The sequence below is a fragment of the Ambystoma mexicanum genome, chromosome 14 (assembly GCF_040938575.1).
Source record: "Ambystoma mexicanum isolate Mex_15411 chromosome 14, UKY_AmexF1_1, whole genome shotgun sequence".
Taxonomy (NCBI): Eukaryota; Metazoa; Chordata; class Amphibia; order Caudata; family Ambystomatidae; genus Ambystoma; species Ambystoma mexicanum.
This window is the reverse complement of record NC_090940.1, coordinates 608,098,286-608,117,591: the sequence shown is the minus strand read 5'-3', so window position 1 is coordinate 608,117,591 and position 19,306 is coordinate 608,098,286. Positions and strand designations below refer to the sequence as shown.

General features: G+C 45.5%; 1 protein-coding gene across 2 annotated transcripts in view; it reads right to left on the bottom strand.

Moving 5' to 3' along the window:
• The window catches only part of POMT2 (protein O-mannosyltransferase 2), a 296,276-nt gene that overhangs the window by 119,465 nt on the left and 157,505 nt on the right, over positions 1-19,306 (bottom strand). For both annotated transcript variants that reach the window (XM_069638005.1, XM_069638004.1), the window contains exons 19-20: positions 15,754-15,894; positions 3,559-3,670 (exon numbers count right to left, since the gene is read on the bottom strand). In XM_069638005.1, coding sequence (XP_069494106.1) covers positions 3,559-3,670; positions 15,754-15,894 — 253 coding nt within the window. The remainder of the gene's footprint in view (positions 1-3,558; positions 3,671-15,753; positions 15,895-19,306) is intronic.

Sequence of the window (19,306 nt, the reverse complement as noted above, 5' to 3'; positions counted from 1 at the left end):
GTCTAGCCTGCCCATATAAGGAGGTGTTCTCATTATGGTCCTCTTCCCGTCCCTCTATACAGATGATTTACCTGAGGGTTATTTTGCAAGGAAGAACAGGAGGGGTTCGACAGTACCATACAAAGGCTTCAGGGATTGAAAGTTTGTTGTGAAATGGAAACAGGGGATACTGTGTCTCACCTAAGGACACCCTTCTTCTATTCCCCCAAATCTCCTCCACCGAGGTGACCCTCCCTCGCATATCCCACACCCAGGGTCGGGGTGCAAAAGTGATGGCCTTTCCCTGACCACCTGAGCAGAGAATATTGGGGAGAAGGAAGTGAGGATGCCTTCAGATTTCTCACATCACCAAATGTTTTGCTTTCCCAGCACGAGTACGATAAGGATCCACGAAGCCTGAGGAAAAAGAGGTTAATGGGAGTGGGAACTCTGAAGAACAGGATCGGTACCACTTAGTGGCAGAGGTCATTTGCCACTGTCCACTCCTGAATGCTTGAAAAGCATTTGGTGATGGCAGCGCTGTCCGAACCGTTTACATTAGAAGGGAAGCAAAATGTTAGGTGGGTCTTCAGCATTCATTTAAACATTGCAAACCAACCATTTTGCGCAATGGTAATGTCCACGTGAACCAGATAGTCTGGGAACAAAATTATAGAGAGTACGGCAGGGGGTGCCTAGGAATCTATGTCTGCTCAAACCAGAGTCAGTCTCCCAAAGGAATGAATGAGGGAGATGAAACGGCTTCTGACAGGCTGCGCCGAATACTGCCTCGATGATGTAGAACCTACAACGTTAATTATGGACCCCAACAGTAAATATAAGGCAGAATGTCATAGGCCTGCTCTTATGATCAGACAAATGTCATTAGTCTGGACCGCTGGCTGTGAACACTTAGAAACTTCGTAAAATCAAAGCCTACAGTGACAGTTTGGGTCTCTGGGTATGCAGACACTGTCCCCATGGTGACAAACCACTTTAGGTAAGCAGGGCGAGTGAAGACCCACTGGAGATTTGTGGCATTTCTTCAGAGAATACAAACCACTGAAGCTGTGGTATGGTACAGCTGTGCCGTTTGTCAGTGGTACCTTTCCGGTATCAGGGAGGTGCAGTTGGTTCCCTGGAGTTACAGTTCAGATAATACTTGGACTCTGAAATCCCAAAGATACTTTCAGAGAACATGCTAGTGTCTTGAGTTTATTAACAGACCTCTTGAACTGGCCATGATCTCACTCCGGGAAGCAGGTGCTAGTCACATCATGCTGTGTCTTTGCAGGAACGAGCAGCAAGTCTTCTCTGCAAATAGCCTAGCCACCTCACTGTGCACTTGACGTTAGGAAAAGGGAGAGTCAGTTAGTCGGTTCACTCTGCTGGGGTTAGGGCAGAAAAGCATTGGTTTGACAGACCATTCTGTTCTCCTAAGCACATCCACATACACTGGCATACACTGGCAGAACCTTACCGTCAGACCAGTCTTAGCACGATGAAGCTGCCGAGCTTTGTCAGTCTTTTTCATGTTGGCATTATCGTAGAAGACTTTGGGTATTGTCTCAAGGTTAGACAAGGTAAGTGTGCAACTATTCACAGGTGGTCGCCACAGTACAACATTGCTTGGCTACTTTGCAGGCTTTCACTGAAGATGTGAATTCCTCTCAAGGTGCCAAGCATCCATTTGTTATCTGTCCATATTTGGTCTTGGCACTGCTGCCCTTGCTCTTCCAAGGCAGGCAAAAGCCATGAACATATATGGCACCATTACATCTTATAATTTTTAGCGGTGTGACTCAGTGTCAGGGACAATTCAGAGAATTGAGGCAAGGTGAAGAGTAGGTACTAGGATACCAGGCGTGGGAGAGTACAGGCCGTGGCTGAGAGTTGGGGAATTTATAAAATACTTTCTATTTTTATGAATGGTACTTCTCAGATATCTGCAGACTTTGGTGCCCAAAACTGACGATTGGGCTCTAACCCAGGCTAAAACGGTGGAGTGATTGAATTTGGAATGTTGAGGGCAGATTGAAAGTTCTGGCTGTTTCAACTGCCTTTCATCAATTAAGCTTGAAGAGTCAGGACATGCACTTTGGATTCCTACATTGAGGGCCAATCCGTGAAGCTACTGAAAAACCATGAAGCAGGGAAAGATGTGTGAAGGAGAGATTTGGCAGCTTTATTTATTGCGCTAAAACCACTCATCTAGTTCAGAGCTGTATTTGAGGATTCATATTGTGGCACCGTGGGCAGAGTTAAAGTGCAGCGTAATGGGAATGTGCAAGTGATTTCAGAGTCCACTGAAGCACTCCGATGTTATCGTCTTATTTTTACCCAACAACATAGAAGAGTGGAGAACGAGCACGTAGGAGTGCTGTCGGCCATTTTGTTTCTCTTAACTGGGATTTGTAGTACAGTGGTGCGCACCAATGGGCAGTTAGGGCAGGATTTCAATTTATATTTAATTTGTTGGTACCAAGTTCAGCAAGTCGTTTTTGAAGCAAAAGGAATCAATACTGTTTAGCAACTTTGAAAAAGAAAAGGACTAAACTACTATGAAAAAATAAACTGGACTCTCTAGTAATTCTATGCTTCTTCAATGAAGAATGGACTAAGTAAAATCCAAGAACACAGCTGAAAATGTTGACAAGTGAAGAGTTGAAAGTAAAATAAATTCAAGTGCAAAAAGAACAACTAGGTTCAAGTGTCTGTAACATAATTCAGTTCCCAAGCTCCTCAGCAAGGGTCTGCGAGGAGCTCATTCCTCTGAGCTGGTGACAGACACAGTCGCAGGTAAAGACAAGCATAGCAAGGTGAACTTTTGATAAAGGATCTTTGCATGCAATGAAATGTTCTAACTCAATTCAATTCCTGTGCAGGACGCAAAGACAAGAAGCTTGAAGAGCTCCTTTGTTGTTTATTTTTTCCACTTCCCCTTTTGCCTCAGGCTTTGTAACACACAGTGTATTAAGTCTGTGGGTGCAGAAAGGTGAGAGAGGGGCTGTGGGGTTCAGCAGCTCCCATGGAAGATGCAAGATTTGGACCATGCCACTCAGTACTGGAGTTTAACACAGGGGTGCCATCCACATGCAGCAAGCCGACTCCTACTTGTTTTCCAAGTAAATCCCTGCCACTAACAAGTGGCGCATACACACCTAACTGGGCAAGCTTACTCGCAGAAGAGACTGATGTCTTTGTCACACCACAACCCTGGGGCTTCTCAGGTACCACATCACAGTCGCATTGCAGATATGCATTTGGGCTTCCCATAGAAAAAGTTTGGCAAACCAGTAAGGACAAAGCAAAAGCTTTAGGGCCTCTTGCCAGAAGTACCATTCAGATAATCAGGAAAATATCATTGGGTCAGTGTTGCACTTTACATTTTTAGCTTTAAAATTAGTTATTTAAATATGTTGCATGCATCTTTAAAGTTTTTATATCCCACCTACTTGCTTTGTCAACCCTCTATATTGGTCAGTGCCAGCATTGTGGCAGTGGGGTTAGCAGACACACAGGGTAATAAGTGCAATGTCCTACTGCATGCAGAATGGCAGCCTATGTGGTTGTTCTCACCTGTAAAGAATGATCAGAATCAGAGCAGACATTCCTGCCAGGTAAGTGCTCCGTGCCGAGCCTGGGGACAGAAAGTCTGCACAGGTCTGTAGAAGAATGTCACACGTGACTCCTAAAAGGGAAAATAAACGAGGAAGATAAAGTAACAGGCTTTTAACTGGGGTTTGTTGGCATTTGAATCTTCTGCAGAGAAAGATCCTATTGCAAACTGTCCCTCAACATAGCCGACACTGTGGAATATATCAATATCGCACACAATATCTTATGAAGAGATACTTACCTTAGTAACTACTGGACCCACCGTGCATGGCCATCCCCTGGCGGACAGTACGAGAGCTTTTTTGCAGAGTAAAAATCTATTTTGTGAAACCAGGGCAATAACTCTGCCACCACCCTCTGGCTTCACCCACTAATCCCCTTCCATCTATCATGGCTAGTCCCAGTGGAAAGGTAAGATTCAGCAGAGATAAAGAGAGGGTCAGATGGAGGAAAGAACTACAGACTAGAAGCAAGCAGTCACTACGGCGAATACATTTTCCTTACTCCTTCATCCGACCCCTTTCTTCTGTACCCATAGGAGATTACAAAGCAAGCCCTTCCAGAGGGGGATTGGACTGAAGCCCCAATCTAATCAAATCAGTGCATTGGAATCAAATAAGCAAACTGTATCAGCATTAGAACTGAAGTCCTGCGCCGAATGTCTGCAGAATATCCAGAGTGTTAGTGTTCATGGCTGCCCTACAACTAATGTCAAGAGGAACATGTCTCTGAAAAATATGGATGGTACAGTGGCCCTTGCAGTATAAACACAAGGCCCTTTGAGTGCACAGCTCCCTGAATCAAATAAAATTCCAGAATACCCCAACGAACATTGCGACGAAAGTCGAAGAGTCCGGTTTGCTAGGAGAAGGTCAACCATTGGCGACATATTCCATGTCTAAGGATCTAAACATATTTTGTTCTGTGACAAAAGGCATGCAGTACATCGAGGCTGTACTATGACGCAAGACATAACAGGAAAAAACAGAGAAAATTATATCCTGACTTGGGTGGCAGTCAGAAAATAACTTTGGGAGAAAGGATAGATGGGTGTGGGTCTCTGTTAAACACAGTAGATGGCTCGGATGCCAAAATAGCCTAAAGCACACCGATTCTACAGGTTGATGTAATGGCAGCCAGGAATGCCCTCTTGCATGAAACCAAAACGTAACTCAGTAGTAGTCAGGGGCTTGAAGGGCCTATGTGCCAAAGCTGTGAGAACAATATTAAGATCCCAAAGAGGGTGAGGTGTGCTCAATGGAGCCCAGGTGGCCACAGATGAAGAAATGTTCTTCCATTATATGGTGCCTTAGGAAGCTAGACTCCCACCTCCATGAGACTCACTTCACTGTGTATGCTCACCCTGAGCCTTTGAAGTGGTTGGTGGATATTAAGGGAGAGAATCAAAGTGGCTCGGGTGGTTCATGAGTCTACAGGCCTTGAACTTCACTATTGGGGCTAGGCCAGATCCCAACTTTAGCAGTGCTAATGGGCTGTCCAACTGGGATAACCGGCTGGAACAGAGGACCCATCCAGGGGTGGATTTGTTTCCCCTGACCCTAGTCTAGGGGGGGGGGGGTGACTTCTCTTTACAGCAACCTTTCCCTCCATGTTTATGGATGGACCCCCAAACCTGTTGCTTTTATTTTTTTAATAGGACCTGCTCTTTCTGCAGTGCAGTGAAGCCTTCAGCTTTACTACACTGGCTTTTGCTCATCTCTCATGGGGAAACACCCATGTCATTCAGGCTGTCTGTACTGGGAAACATTGGTTCCCTTAGTTTTGGTAACTTGTTAATGTTGGGCAAGATTTTCATATCAATGATACATCTTCCTGAACTGTGTCAACCCCAGAAATGTTTCTTTGACTAGGTGACTATTTCACCTTGTCCCTAGGTGAGTGGGAATCTTTTTCCCCTCTCTTTTAAGGGTGACCTTTTTATGTCTCTGCATAAAGCATGGTTAGAGTTATAGTTTCCTATAACTTTTGGGTTTAGGCTGGGTTGCCCTTTTGGGCTCCCCTGTTAATTTCTCTTTCATAAATTTGGGTAACTACAGGTCCCAAATAGTAAAGAGGGATTTTCACCCCTTTTACATTCTATATAGTGAGTAAGCACACCCCACCTTATGTGGAGTGCTGGGGGGATACAATGTATCCCCTTTCTTACTTACCTGGTAACATTTTGTAACTGCGAGTTTACATGAATGGCTGCTGGCAGTGTTTTTATCTTCATGACGTCTAGTCTTTATTACTCGCAGGCTGTTAATTCAGACTCAGTAAAGCACATAATAGCCACCATTTTTCTAAAATGTTGGGCTTCTTTTTTTGTCATTTCTTGTATGCTTGCGGTTTCTGCTGTCTTCCCCTGCCATTCTAGGTGGCTGTTTTGTCTTCGGCGGGAATCCTGTAGATTTCCCGCTCAGGCGCCAGTGTGTCTGGAAAGGCAGGAAGTGAGGGAGGGGTCAAAAACTACACAGCCCTTTGTCTTCCACCTTGCAACTCCCAGTGGGGGGCTGGCTGTCCTGATTGGACAGCCAGACCACTCCTTTCTGTAAAATGCAGGGAGATAATGCATAAGTTGTGCTGTAGTTTCTGATAATTACTCTGAACCTGAAGCTTCTGACAAGTCGACCACTGGAGCTGAAACCGAATAGGAAGATGAAGAAACAAAGGCTGTAGCGATTTCTGCCGACCAGAGAGCCTGCTGTGTAACCAGAGCAAGCAGTAACCCTTCCTTCCAATCGACCCGAGGATCCCGAAACGGACGACCCAGAGCCTGGTGACATCCACTAGATTCAAGAAGACCTGCATTTCGAGACATCCCACGTTGTGCTGCGACCTTGGGGGGCTGCAATACCCAAATAGCCTGGGACCTCGAGCCATTGCGTGGTGCATGGGCTTCCGAATTCCGAACCGAGCTGAAATTTCGGTGGCATCCTGCTGGAACTCCAGACACAATGAAAGTCCTAAAAGTCCCCTCATCAGAGTGCAGGACCTTGCAAACGACGAGAATCCGACCAGTGATATTCAGTCTTCTTCTGGGCCACTGAAAAGGGTGCCAAAACCACAGAGACACATCCAGCCGCAAAGAAACTCTTGCATGGAGCCTTCTCCATTGATCCCTGCTGCAAATTCCGTTCCAAAGTCCTGTCTTCCATCTTCATGACAAAGGAATATATCGACTGGGTTTTTGGCTGCAGATCCTGCAATCTTCCTGCTGCAACTCTTCTTCTGTGCCAAGGTACTCGGTTGGCTGGGGTCTTTATTTACCTTAAGCCTGAGTGATTTCGGTATAGTTTTCTGAGTGTTTTATGTGATTGGGAGTCCTCTTGTCCAGTTCACCCAGGCCCACTGCTGCAATCCTCCTAGGATGGCTTCTCCGAAGTCAATGAACCCCACCTAACTTTAAAGTAAATTACTAACTTGTTTGACCAGTCTTCCACAGGAACTATAACTTTTGCTGCAACAGAAGCCTATCTCACCCTGCCTACAGCTGGCACCTAGACCACTAGGGTCCCTCTTCTGCCTCCAAGAGAACTCATGCAATAGACTAGGGAAGGACTGGATAAGAAAAGGATTCTGTCTTGAAAAGTATAACAAGTGTTTAAAAGTACGTACTTATAAATGAGTTGGTTGGTAACTAACTAACTCGGAGAGTGCACAATAACAAACGTTCTTACTTACCATGAATGTGTGTTGTGCCATTCTGAAAAGTATATATAAGGTTAATTTACTCATCTGTGAATTGGTTGTGCCCCTTACCCATAAGTAATGCTGTTGGCTTCACCAACTATTTTTTTCAGAGAATAGGTCTATATGTTGCCCAACTGGGTCTTGCTTCCCCTGACTTGCTGTTAGCCTGTTTAGAATAAGTCTGCCTGAGGTTTTACCTACCTAGAATAACAATGAGTCATTCATAAAGTGTAACATTGGGCTTTGCTTTCCCCGGTCTGTTTTATACAGATGTTAAAACAGTCTTGGGTCTATACATACTTTAAGTTGCTGATAGCTCCTTTTAAAAGTATATAGGTTTTACTTACCTTGAGTTCGTTGTGTGCCATCCTAAAATAAGTTAAATAGTTATTGACTACCTCAATATGTGTTCCACTGATATGAAAAGCAACTGTAATAGTATATTACAACATTAGGTTTTACCAGCCTAGAAAATCTGTCCCATTCTTGAAAAGTGTTCTTTAGGTGTAGCGGACCTTGGTCTGTCTGGTGCATCCTAAATTAGTGTAAAGCGTTACTGCTCATCTTAGACTGTGTTCCACTGAGCTGAAAAGCAACTGTAATTGTAGATTACACCCAAAGGTCTTACTCGCCTAGTATAACCGTGTGTTATCATAAACGTAGTTATAGGTACATACTGTTCCTCGAATGAGTGTTCCGCTATTCAGAAAAGTATCCTGGTAACAGGGTTGGTTGATTATGTGATTTCTTTTCCGAGTGTCACAGCATAACTGATAGGGTCTACTACCCTTACCCTTGTATTACAGAAAGCAATCTAAAAGTAACAAATGGTTTTTACTCTGCATGAATAGACGTGCCCTAAACACAATTGTTTGATAAGGTCTGACTTACCTAGAAATACTATTAGTTTTCTAAATAAAGTCTGTGCTTTAGTATGTGTACTTTAAAGCAGAAAGCATAATGTTGTGTTTTTATAATTTGTTTATATGATCTGTGATAGTACTTATTTCCCACAAGATTTATCTGGGCCATCTGGTATTTAAATAAACCATTTATTTTTTTCCATACATAGTGTTTCCTTGGACCATATGTGTACTACAATTTCTTTGCACTGATTCTACAGCCTTCTTTCCCTCCTAAGATAAGCCTAGCTGCTTGGTCTACTCTACCATATACTCTGGTAATACAGCCTTATACTAAGAGTGGAGTCTTGTACTGGCTCAGTTGAATGGTTTTGCTAAGCCCTTAGGACAGTTTTTTCTGAAGTCCAACTAACAGTTAACACTTTTGGTAACTTATTATGATCTTACAATGCAGTACAATAGGGTACACATTTTAAATTTGCCCTAGATTAACACTCAGAGAATGTTTGGTTACTTTAGGTGTGCCTAATGACAAGCTGGTGGCAGCAGCTAATTTTTAGAGTTTTTTTTGTTTTTGCCTTACGTCGTTTGGTTGCCAACTGTGGCTAGTGTCCAAACATGGCCGTGCCACAAGGTTTTTCTTTTGTTTCTTGGCCATCTTTTCACTAACCCTTCTTCCTGACCTGCAAGGACTGGAAAATCCTTATATGGACTTCCAATGCCTGTGAAGCCGAGGCTTTTTTCGCGGGCTACTGCAGGGCCATGTGTGTTTGCTGCCAGGAAGTGGGTTGGGACTGTCTGGTCCCGATCCACAAACAGATTTCAGTGTGTCTGAATGGTATGCATGAGCAGTGCCACCAGTGGTCCCGATTGGACCACTGCTGGGGTGTTTGTGTGTGGGCCAGATTTTTGATTACCTAGTGGGAGTTTTCGGCTCTTACCTGCCTTTTCAGAAAAGAAGAGGGCCCCTGCACCCGATCCGCAGACATAATGGAAGAAACCTAAAGGAGGTAAGTATCCTGTCCAGCTGAAAGATGTGTAAGGAGACCAGGGACCCGTTGGAAGAAGGCCTGGCAACCAACTTCTGCCGCTGTCCTGGAAGAGCCCCGTCTTGTAGGTGATCTTCAGAAGCCCTGTAAAGGAGCTTCGACCCTTGGAGTGGAGGGAACATCCCTTCTCGACATCAGCTCAGAGTCCTGCGAAGAAGAGCCCTCGGTAGTGGCTGCCCAGCAGAGAGTTTGGCCTAATACATCTTACGGATGGACTTCTAAAATTAGTGTTGTATCCCTGTGGACCTGTACTGCTGCATAATCATTTTGCCCAACTCCAATGATTGTATATGTGCATCTTTTATTTAGTCTTGTGTGATAATATTACATGCTTGCTAATAGTCATTTTTCATAGTGTTATAAGGCCATACATAAATACATATTTTTGTAACATGGTCTAGGTGTGACCCTTGACACTGTGTGTGCTCATTGAGGAGCCCTTACCAGGCTCAACCCTCCCGAGACTTGGCCTTGACCACTCGACTTGCTACCTTGAACTGGTTTGGCTGCAGCTCCCAGAGCTGTTCCTGTCACTAAACTAGGTTGGCCTTCTATACATCTGTCCACCAGGGCAGAGTATAGAAAATCAGTCGCAACAGCGGGAACAAATCAAAAATGGCTTTAAAGTGACCTCAGAGGATGAAATTCCTTTTGTAAAATTCAAATAAACCCTGAGGGCTGCCAAGTATGTTCCACAGGAGCTCACAAACAAAAGGTAGTGGCCAAAATGGATCCAAACAAAACATTGTTAAGAGAGCAAGTTAATGGATGAATGTTTTGTTCCGGAAACCAGTGTCAATGCCATTTGCAGTGGTAAGGTTCCCTGGCCAGGAACCATGCAGCCAAGTTCAGCAGCAGGGGAGGATTGAAGAGACATGCCCCCTTGTGGATCGGTAGATCCGCGCACCACTGCAGCTAAAGGGGAAGGGGTTGTGACAGTTACATCCGGTCTGAAAAGGTATCGAGAACTACTAAGAAGTTCCAACTCGCCCTTAACTGCAGGAGGAATGTGGAAAAGGCATATGCAAATTGTTCCTGCAAGGGAACAGGTAAAGTGACACCCAGCTATTGAAGTCATAGAACACTTCTGGTGGCCAAACTGAGATACTTTTTGATCTTGCAGGTTGCAGATAGAAACTATTTAAGGTAGGCCCTAGGGGACAAAGGGGATGGATCACCACTGGGTGGAGCTCTTGCATTTGGCTTGAGTGTTCCGCTCTCCTCAGGGAGGCTGCAGTCTAGTTTAATGCCCTGATGACCTAGGCCTCTTCATGATAGATGTCCTGAGTAATCACCCTGTCCTAAGGCTCAGTTGTCAGAAGACGCATTGTACTGCCTTGGTCGGGAAGTAAGCATATTGCTGCAGTATAATCAGTGAAGGTCAATGCATGGGACGTTTTAAGAGAAGGAAGTAAAGATTTCAGTACTAGACAGTTTGGCTTAAGCATGAGCAATGATATGGTATTGATTGATATGAGAAGCCTGATCCGCCCAACACCAAAGATCTGCACATGCTGATCCCAAGTTGTACGTGGAAGCATCCCTCATGATGGCCTCTGAAGGAGTAAATTCCTTCCAATCCAAACAGTCTTCTGGGACTGGATAGCGCCTATGGTTGTGAGGAACAGAAAGTCGAAACAAGAGTGGTGAGCCATGCTACCATAGGCAGCAGGGCTTGCCTCATCCTGAGCCTCCCAAGAGGAAGCACCGGCACACACTAGTCCAAAAATGTTAGGGAGATTTATCAGTTTTATACTAAATCCCCTCGCTTAGTTAGGCCCGCAACACTTTTTGCTGGACTTCTGGACTTTTTTCCTTTCACCATGAATGAGGGGAGCCCTCCCACCCCCCATTCATTCTTGTTTGCTCTGACTTTTGGGAACTCTATTCTTTCTGTTTTACCTTTTCTATGAAGTCTGCTTTCCTCCATATCTCTGTAAAGACATTTGTGTTTAACCTTTGCAGCACATAACTCCTTATATGAGGTGTAGCTGGGAAACCAAAGGGTTTATTTTGAGATGATTTAAACTACTGTACTTAAGGACAGACGGATACTTTGTATCCTTCCTAAATCTTTAACCTATGAGAGATTAGCACACACCACCTTATGTGGAGTGCTAAGAGGACACCTAGTAACCCCCTTCTCTCTGCTCCTGTGACTTTCTAGTCACATTGACAACCTTACAGTTATGGCTGGTGGCAGTAGACATGCTCTACCAACTATTGTGCTATTTTTATTACCGCAGACTGTATTCACAGTCCCAGTTCTGCACAATAGGGTCACCTATGTTCTAACATGGTGGCTCCTTTCTTTTATTCACAATTTCGTGTAAGGTTGTCCTTTGGTAGCCCTTCTTCCATTCTGGGGGGAGGAGGTCTGTGTGTGTATTCTGTCTTTGGCGGGAATCCTTGGGTGTTCATGCCTAGGGTCCAGTGTGCCTGTGAAGGCAGGAAGTTGGGGAGGAGTTTTATACTCCCCTGCCCTTTGGCTGCTCGAGTGCCTGAATGGAACCAGTTCCAACTGGGGGGCTGGCTGTCCCGATTGGACAGCCACCCGCACCTTTCTGTAAAATGCTGAGAGAATTTGCAGAGGAGGGAGTGGGAAAACCAAACATAAAGGTGAGGTTCCTGAGGTAGAAGGCAAGTCGACCACTGGAACAGAAGATCTGAAGCTGAAGACTACCAGAGACGCCTGCAGACTCTCCCAGTAACGGTGAAGCGACCACTGCTGACCTGACCCCATTTTCTTATCGACAGAGGAGCTCTGAACAGGAGGACACCTTCCCTGTAGCTGGTGGGACCGACCAGCCTCAACACCTACTACAAATCGTGCCGTCTCCCGAGGTGCTGCGACACTCCAGGACTGCAGACCGCAAATACCAGGAGACCTCTAACCAATTTGCAGTACAATGTCTTGGCGAGGCCGAATCCATCCAGAACATTGGTGAGCCCCAGTTGGACCTCCAGAGGCACACTGCCACTCATCTAAGTCCCCTCACTAGAGTGCAGGACTTCTGAATAGAAGATGATCGACCAGGCAATAACCGTCCTTTGTTGGAGCTGATAAAAAGGCACCAAAACCGCAGACCGTCCAGGGAGACCGAGGAAATCTGTGCTGAGGGTCCTCTCTCGACTGCTGCTATGACATCCCATTCAACATCCTTCCTTTCGTCACCAGGCCGAGGAATCAGGAGACCGGTTCTGTCGCTGATGCACAGGAGAGGATCCAGCTTTATTTATTTCTTCTAACCTAAGGTACTGTGGGGCTAAAGCTAGAACTTGCCTTAAGCTGAAGAGCCGCTCCAGTGTGACTGGAGTGAGTTACAAGGTGTTTGGGTGACACCCATATCTCTGGCCCAGGCTTTGCAGCTTGTGTCCTTTAGGGTGTCCTTTGCAGGGCCCCTATAGTTTGTGATATCTTACTAAGCGTTTTTGATTCTAGTGACTAAAGTATCCTGAGGAACCTTTTTCTTTCCAGCCGCTACATACGACTATTTATCCACTCCTACACTGACTTTGTGCTAGTTAGGGATTGGACTTACAAAGCATTAGACACCTTAAAGAAAGTGTTACTAGAACATCTAAACTGCTCAAGAGTGTATAACCATCCCTTTCCTTCCCACAGACTTTATGATCTGAATGCCATTACTATTGATCTATAATCTATGCAAGTGCATGTCTTTACTAGTAATACGCTAGAACTGTCAGTGTCATTCTCTGTAACAATTCTAACTGTGAGCAACTACAATTGAAGCAGTCATCATTGAAAAGTATTGTTGATATTTCCTATGTGTTTTCCTTATCGAAAAAAAGTATTTACCTACCAGCCATGTGTATATAAAATACAAATATTTTGATATAACTTAATGTGTAAGAGTTTCTTTGGACTATTGTATTGACGGGGTACAGTGTGCTTATGTACAGCTCACACCTTCCTCCCACGATAAGCCTGACTGCTCTGCCATTCTACCAGATCCTCTGGGTAGTACAGACTGATACAACAAGTTGGGGAACTGCATACCAAGGGATCGTTTTTATAGAGTATTGCCTCAAGAGGACTTAAGAAAAACTCCCTTAACAAAGAGATCCAAATGTTCTTGGGACCAGAAGTCTGAAATCTCCAGACAAAGTCAAGAGCCACTCATTTGATGTGCCTGATCCGAAGACTTTGCCCGACCACATGTCCCAGGTAAACCCAATGAAGATCAGAGTCTGTGAAATGGCGGCTGGGGGGAAAATGACTGCACTTTGTTGACTGTGAGGTCAAACCAAGAAAGCGGGTCCAAAGTGAGCAAAGAACTAGAGGCGCTTGCTTTAGCTACTGGGATGGACCAGGCAAATGTCCAGGTAGATATATAATGGCTGTACACCAGTTTCAAATGCGAAGCCAGAGATGCCAAGACATTGGTAAACATTCTGGGAGGCCTGCCGATGCCAAACGATAGGACTCTATATTGATATGTCTGTATCTGGGGGAGAAACAGAGGACCTTTCTGGGGTAAGCCAATATAGAAATACAGTGGTGCATATAGTGTTGGGTCTAATTTGAGATTTTCAAATCATTGAATAAAGTGAAGATCGGGAGAAAAATCTCCTCTCTGATATTCCACCCAAGGTGGAGGAATCAGGTTTTAGCCATTGGCCATCAGAAAAGTGTTACCTTGTGTTGATTTTTTGACTTGAGCATATGAACATTTCTGCCAACAAGGTGGCCAACATTTTTATGGACTCTTATTGCCCAAAATGTCAGCCACTTCAGCCCATCTGAGAACACAATTTAAATACTGGTTTCCTTACCAAATTGTTCAAATGCAAAATTCATCAAAAAAGCAACAAAAACAAGTTTTCAACCAGCATCAGTGGATTAACTAGGAACTGCCCTCCGAGTGAAATTGTGGGCAGAATCCATCAATTCTGCTCTATCGAAATTTTTGCCCAGTATTAGGCATACCCAATATGTCTATGTAGCCCTATAGAGACCACAAAGGCTTCTTGGCTTCAATGGATTAACGTTTAGACTGGCAAAGGGCTTTCTAGACCCCCAATTCCCATCTGTGCTGAAGGTCCTGAGTGGATGCAGTTTCAGCATTTGGAGTTTGCATGGCCAATCCTAATAGGATGGCCACCAAAACTTTCAAAAAGGTGCATAGTTGTGTCCTCATAGATTCCACTGGGCTTAAAGTAGGCAACTCCTTGCTTTCTGGCTGGACTTGGAATGGCCTGGAACTGCTCAGTTACATTTCTGCTCTGTCACAAGACAGCAAAGTTGCACTCTAGCAGCTATTTTCCACAACGGGACAGTCCTTGGTGCCCTGTGCTGTGCTTTTGTCTTCACACGAGTGGTCAGTCACCTGCTGTTTAGGGTTATCCATATGGTTCAAATCGCTACTACTCAGCGGTTCTTGTTATGGATCACCCGAAAGAGGTCCTTCTTCATCCTCAATCCTGTGGTTCCGCTACCTTCTGGGACTCTGCAATAGGTCATTAAATCACTGGAAAAAAAGATTTCGGGATAAATACCACCACATCCCGACATCCAAGGTAAACTTTCCTCCCAGCTCCTCACAGCAATCTTCATTCTGGGTAGCCCTCACGGATCGTCTGACCCCCATCCTATCGGTGGATGTCTTCTGGCCGATCTCTTGGCTGTGTATGCAGTCCACCTTCACGGCCATTGACTCCAATGCAATGCTCCAATAGGCTTGTGTTGCACTCTACAGCCATCCAATCCCATGCCTATTGTTCGTAAATCTGGTCTGAATCTCTTTTGGTGGAGTGCCCAAGACTCCCCAGCCCGGTGGTTGCCTCGTTGTTCACTTCTGGGACCGGTCACTAAAACGTGCTTCATTTTCAACAACTACAGAAAGTGAACATTTGGAATTGCCCCGTTCAATCCAATGAACACGTTTCAAGTCTTGAAACGCCCTAAAAGTACCAGTGACGTTAGTCCTGTGTAAGCTATATATGCTGTTGTGACTCTTTGGTTCCTTGAGTTTCTGAAGCATTCACTGAATTAATACTTACCTCTACTTTTAGATGTCCTATCCAATGATAAATCATTGCAACTCGCTCATCCAAAGCACTACAAGGTGGATAACAATCTACTAATCTGTGCCTGTCTTTCTATTGGTTTTGGTTGTGCTTAGGGTTAATTCTAGACTCTTTACCGTTGTTTTTAGGTACACTGTAATAGAACTGCAAGTAATTAACTTAATGTGTCTCCTTCACTAAAAGACTTTGTAATACAGAGTATACTTTTTTTAATCTATTTTGCATCTATTATTTAGTTGTATGCTTATGTGAAACTAACTATATCTTGAAACCAATCCCATCTCCTCTCGCCCTCAAGATTGAAGCCGGGCTGCTCCGTTACCATCGAGAAAGTTTGGACAAACTTGGTGGACACCCTGTACACACACTACTGGATTAGTCTTCTTAAATGCCTCACCAAAGGGCTTCAGAAAATTCTCCCCAACATTCATGCTGGAGAAGAAAAGATGGTGGGGTGATCACAGATCCTGCATGAGAAGATAACAGGGGAGAGGACGTACCTGTGAGCATGCTGGAGAAGAGCATGGCGGGGAAGTAGTGGTGGAAGTACAGCACTCGCCCCATGATGAAGAACGGGCAGTAATGGAGAAGCCAGCCTAGCATCACCTGGCCCCCACCCCGAAGTAGGACCTGGCAGCGCCCTAAAAATACATGGGAGAAGAAAAATGTTATTTAACAGTGAAACGTCACCTGCATCAATCGTTTTCACATGCTCTAGTTTAAATTGCACCTCTCACAAGCATCAGTGCATTTTACCAAACCCTTGAAGGGACCTACATGTCTCAAGAAGAACAAACTCTTAGGGTGTACATCCAAGTGTAAAGACTCTCCTGCTCTCATAGCCATTTATCCATATGGTGTCATCACGGGATACATGACTTTCACCACTATACCTGACTGAGCACTGAGTGTGAATCTCATATTAGGGCCAAGCTACCGGGTCTCTGCCCAATGGTACAAAATACATATTTGGGAACACATCACTCATAATAGAAACCTCAGAAACATGGAAACTCCTTCAGGAATCAAGGGCCTCTTTCATTTAGCAAGCAAGAGTTTGGTTCCCTACTAGGAATCCCTGAAAAAACATGGAGTATTAAATGTTTTTTTTGTTTAATGGCAAAGTGTTTGTGTGTTGACCACGAGAATCGATTCTGGATGTACTGGCGGGGACAGAAGCAAGTAGAAGTGATCGGCACAAAGACAGCCAGCCAGGCAACTGGTCTGACAAGAGGCTCTGAGATTATTCCTAGAAACTTTAATCTCACAAAAGACAGGTACAGGTATGTATGTATGTATGTATGTATGTATGTATGTATGTATGTATGTATGTATGTATGTATGTATGTATGTATGTATGCATGCATGCCCCACTTCCCAGATGTCTGTATAACCTACTAAAGCAATAGAAACTGGGAAGGGTGAGGGGCATTACCAGTTGGGTAAGGCCCACGGGGCGACAGTTACAGGTCCGAGCAAAACGAGGGCTTAAACATAGCCCTGGGGCATTACCAGACCAGTAAGGCAGCCACTGCACACTGTTGCAGCCATTCTCTGATCAAGGAACAAAGGCATGTCCCATTCAGGTTTCCATTAAAATGATGACCATATGTTTAGAAGTTCAATGAGGCTCCATAACAAGGTTGCGTTTACCTAGCAAGCACAGAGCCAAGTGTGTGCTATGTATGGGCATAGTCTTCCTGAGATTTCAGGGTGGAAGTTCACGACAGCGCCATGACCAGGTCTGGCAGGATGTCTGAATGGATGTTTGGGTTTACGTCTTAATCCACATCTTGTTTGTTTGATTGGGAAGGAACCTAGGAAGGTTTGAATGTACAGACCACTCCTTATTGGGTGGCGGCCAAATGTTCAAATGGGGCAGTGGGCTTGACCGGAAAATGGATGTGCATCCAGCCCCCAATTTCCCTAAGAGATTGTGGGCACCTGCACCATGCCTTTGCCAAACGTGGGGCATCATCCCGCAGCTGCTGGAAGGTCCCACTCCAGGATGACTAAGGATCTGCTCCTGCACTCAACAACTTGAGAGTGACGTACTGCTGGAAGCTGCATGCCTCAGCCCACAATACTGGGCGAAAGGGAACTACAACAAAGCTCCATTCCATTGAACAGGGGAAAACAGTGAAGTTACGTACTTCATGACTTCAAGTCTCATCAGAATAGCATCTGTACCACCTTGATAGGGAGTCTGACTCTCCTGGAAGGCACCAGCAGTAGGGAGTGTATTAGAACTACATGCTGAAGCATCAGCTATCACATATGGCCCCAAGAACACATCACCTCACAGTGACAGTTCAGGTTTTTTATCAAATACGTTGAGACTTAGGTCTGCTCCTCCCTCGCTCTTGTTTGTCGCTCGCTCCCTGTACAATCTGGGGGAGTCCCACCTTAGGTCTCACAATGAGAATCTTATCCAGGAAAGGTGCCTTTCACCAACCCGGGTCTCACTCTGCCCCTTCCTTGCATGCTCTTTTATGCATCGCCCTGGTGCTTTATCCTTCCTGTCTCTTACATCCTTCCCCTTGCTTCCTCCCGCTCTCCTCCACTCTTCTCTCTCACTGTACCTCCGATGTTCTCCTATCTATCCCTACTCGGCTCTCTGCCACTACACTCACCTGTCTGCACTACTACTCTGTACTCCACCCACAGCTTGTCCTAGAGTCACTCTGCCAGTCACCTTCTCATTCACCACCTAGCCTCCCCTCTGTTAGTCTCCCTCATTTCTCCTCACACCCAATTACTTCTTTCTCCCCCCAACCAGTGCCTCACCTTTCACACACTTTCAAGTGCTCCTCTTCCACGATCCTTCCTCCGCGTCCTCCTCCTCCCCCGATCAAACATCACTGCCTGGACTCCCCAGTGCCCTCTTATCCTACCCCCCTCCCATTGGTTCTTTACCTCAGCTGGGCACCCGGCTGTCTCCCTTTACCCCAAGGGTTGGGTTACATGTAGGCAAACACTTATTCAAATGCGGATCTGCCAGCAGTTTGTAAAAGCAGTCCACTTGGAGTAAAGTCAAGGTCAAACGTTCGTACCAGCACCAAACGGAGCATCTGCAGTGCTGGTTTGATATGGGGATGCTCCGTGGACCTGCTGAAGGTAGGAACAATGTCACAGTTCGTGTTACGCAGAGCGTAGGACTGCTGGCCTGATATGCATATTGGTCTGCAGACCGGCTAAAGGTAAGATCATTATTACAGTCCACGTCGCATGGAGCACAGTGATAGCCTGTCTGGTGTGTGGCATGCTCAGCAGCCTTGCAGTTCCTCGCTGCCTCTCTCCCAGTTGGGTTGCTCCCTCTCACCTCCACTGTGTGACGAGTGCTATGATGTTGTCCCTTCTCCCCGAGGCGGAGACAATTTCCGTGAGGCCACTACCCGATAGTCCCCCTGAGGGTGGTCCTCAGCAGGAAGATCATGTGGGGAGGTATTTGCCCTCTGGGATACAGGCAGGATATCATGTGCAGACGTGGTATTTTCCCTGTTCACCTACCTCTTTCACACCTCCTTCCTCATCTCCCTCTATTCCTACCAACTTCACTATGTACTTATGCCAGACAAATAGTACCCATAGTACGTGGACGAGGAAGAATAGGGTTGACTCCACTGAACGGTCATCTCAACATACTGGGACTAGGAAGAGGCTTGGCGCCCTGAAGAACCCTCGAGACAACCATAATGAACACTACTACTTTTGTGAGAAGAGAGAAACATGGAAGAGGCACTAACCATGTTGTCAGTCCCTCCCTGGAGGCACAGCGACGGAAGTTCGAATACCGCAGACGGCGGAGCTGATCCTGCAGCTGCTGACCGGGACGTGGCTGGAGAAGCTACAGCGGCACGTAAACAGGAACCAACTCCCAAAGAACCGTCAAAAGACGCATAGAAGCCTGAGGTTGAAGTGAGCAAACGGGAGCCCATACGGAAGGTACAGGGGTCGCCCCGGAACCTTGAGGGGGCAAGAAAAGCCAATGTGAAGGGATCTGGGACCAGAGAGCGAAAAGCCAATATAAAAAGGGGTTTGAGGCCAGTGATG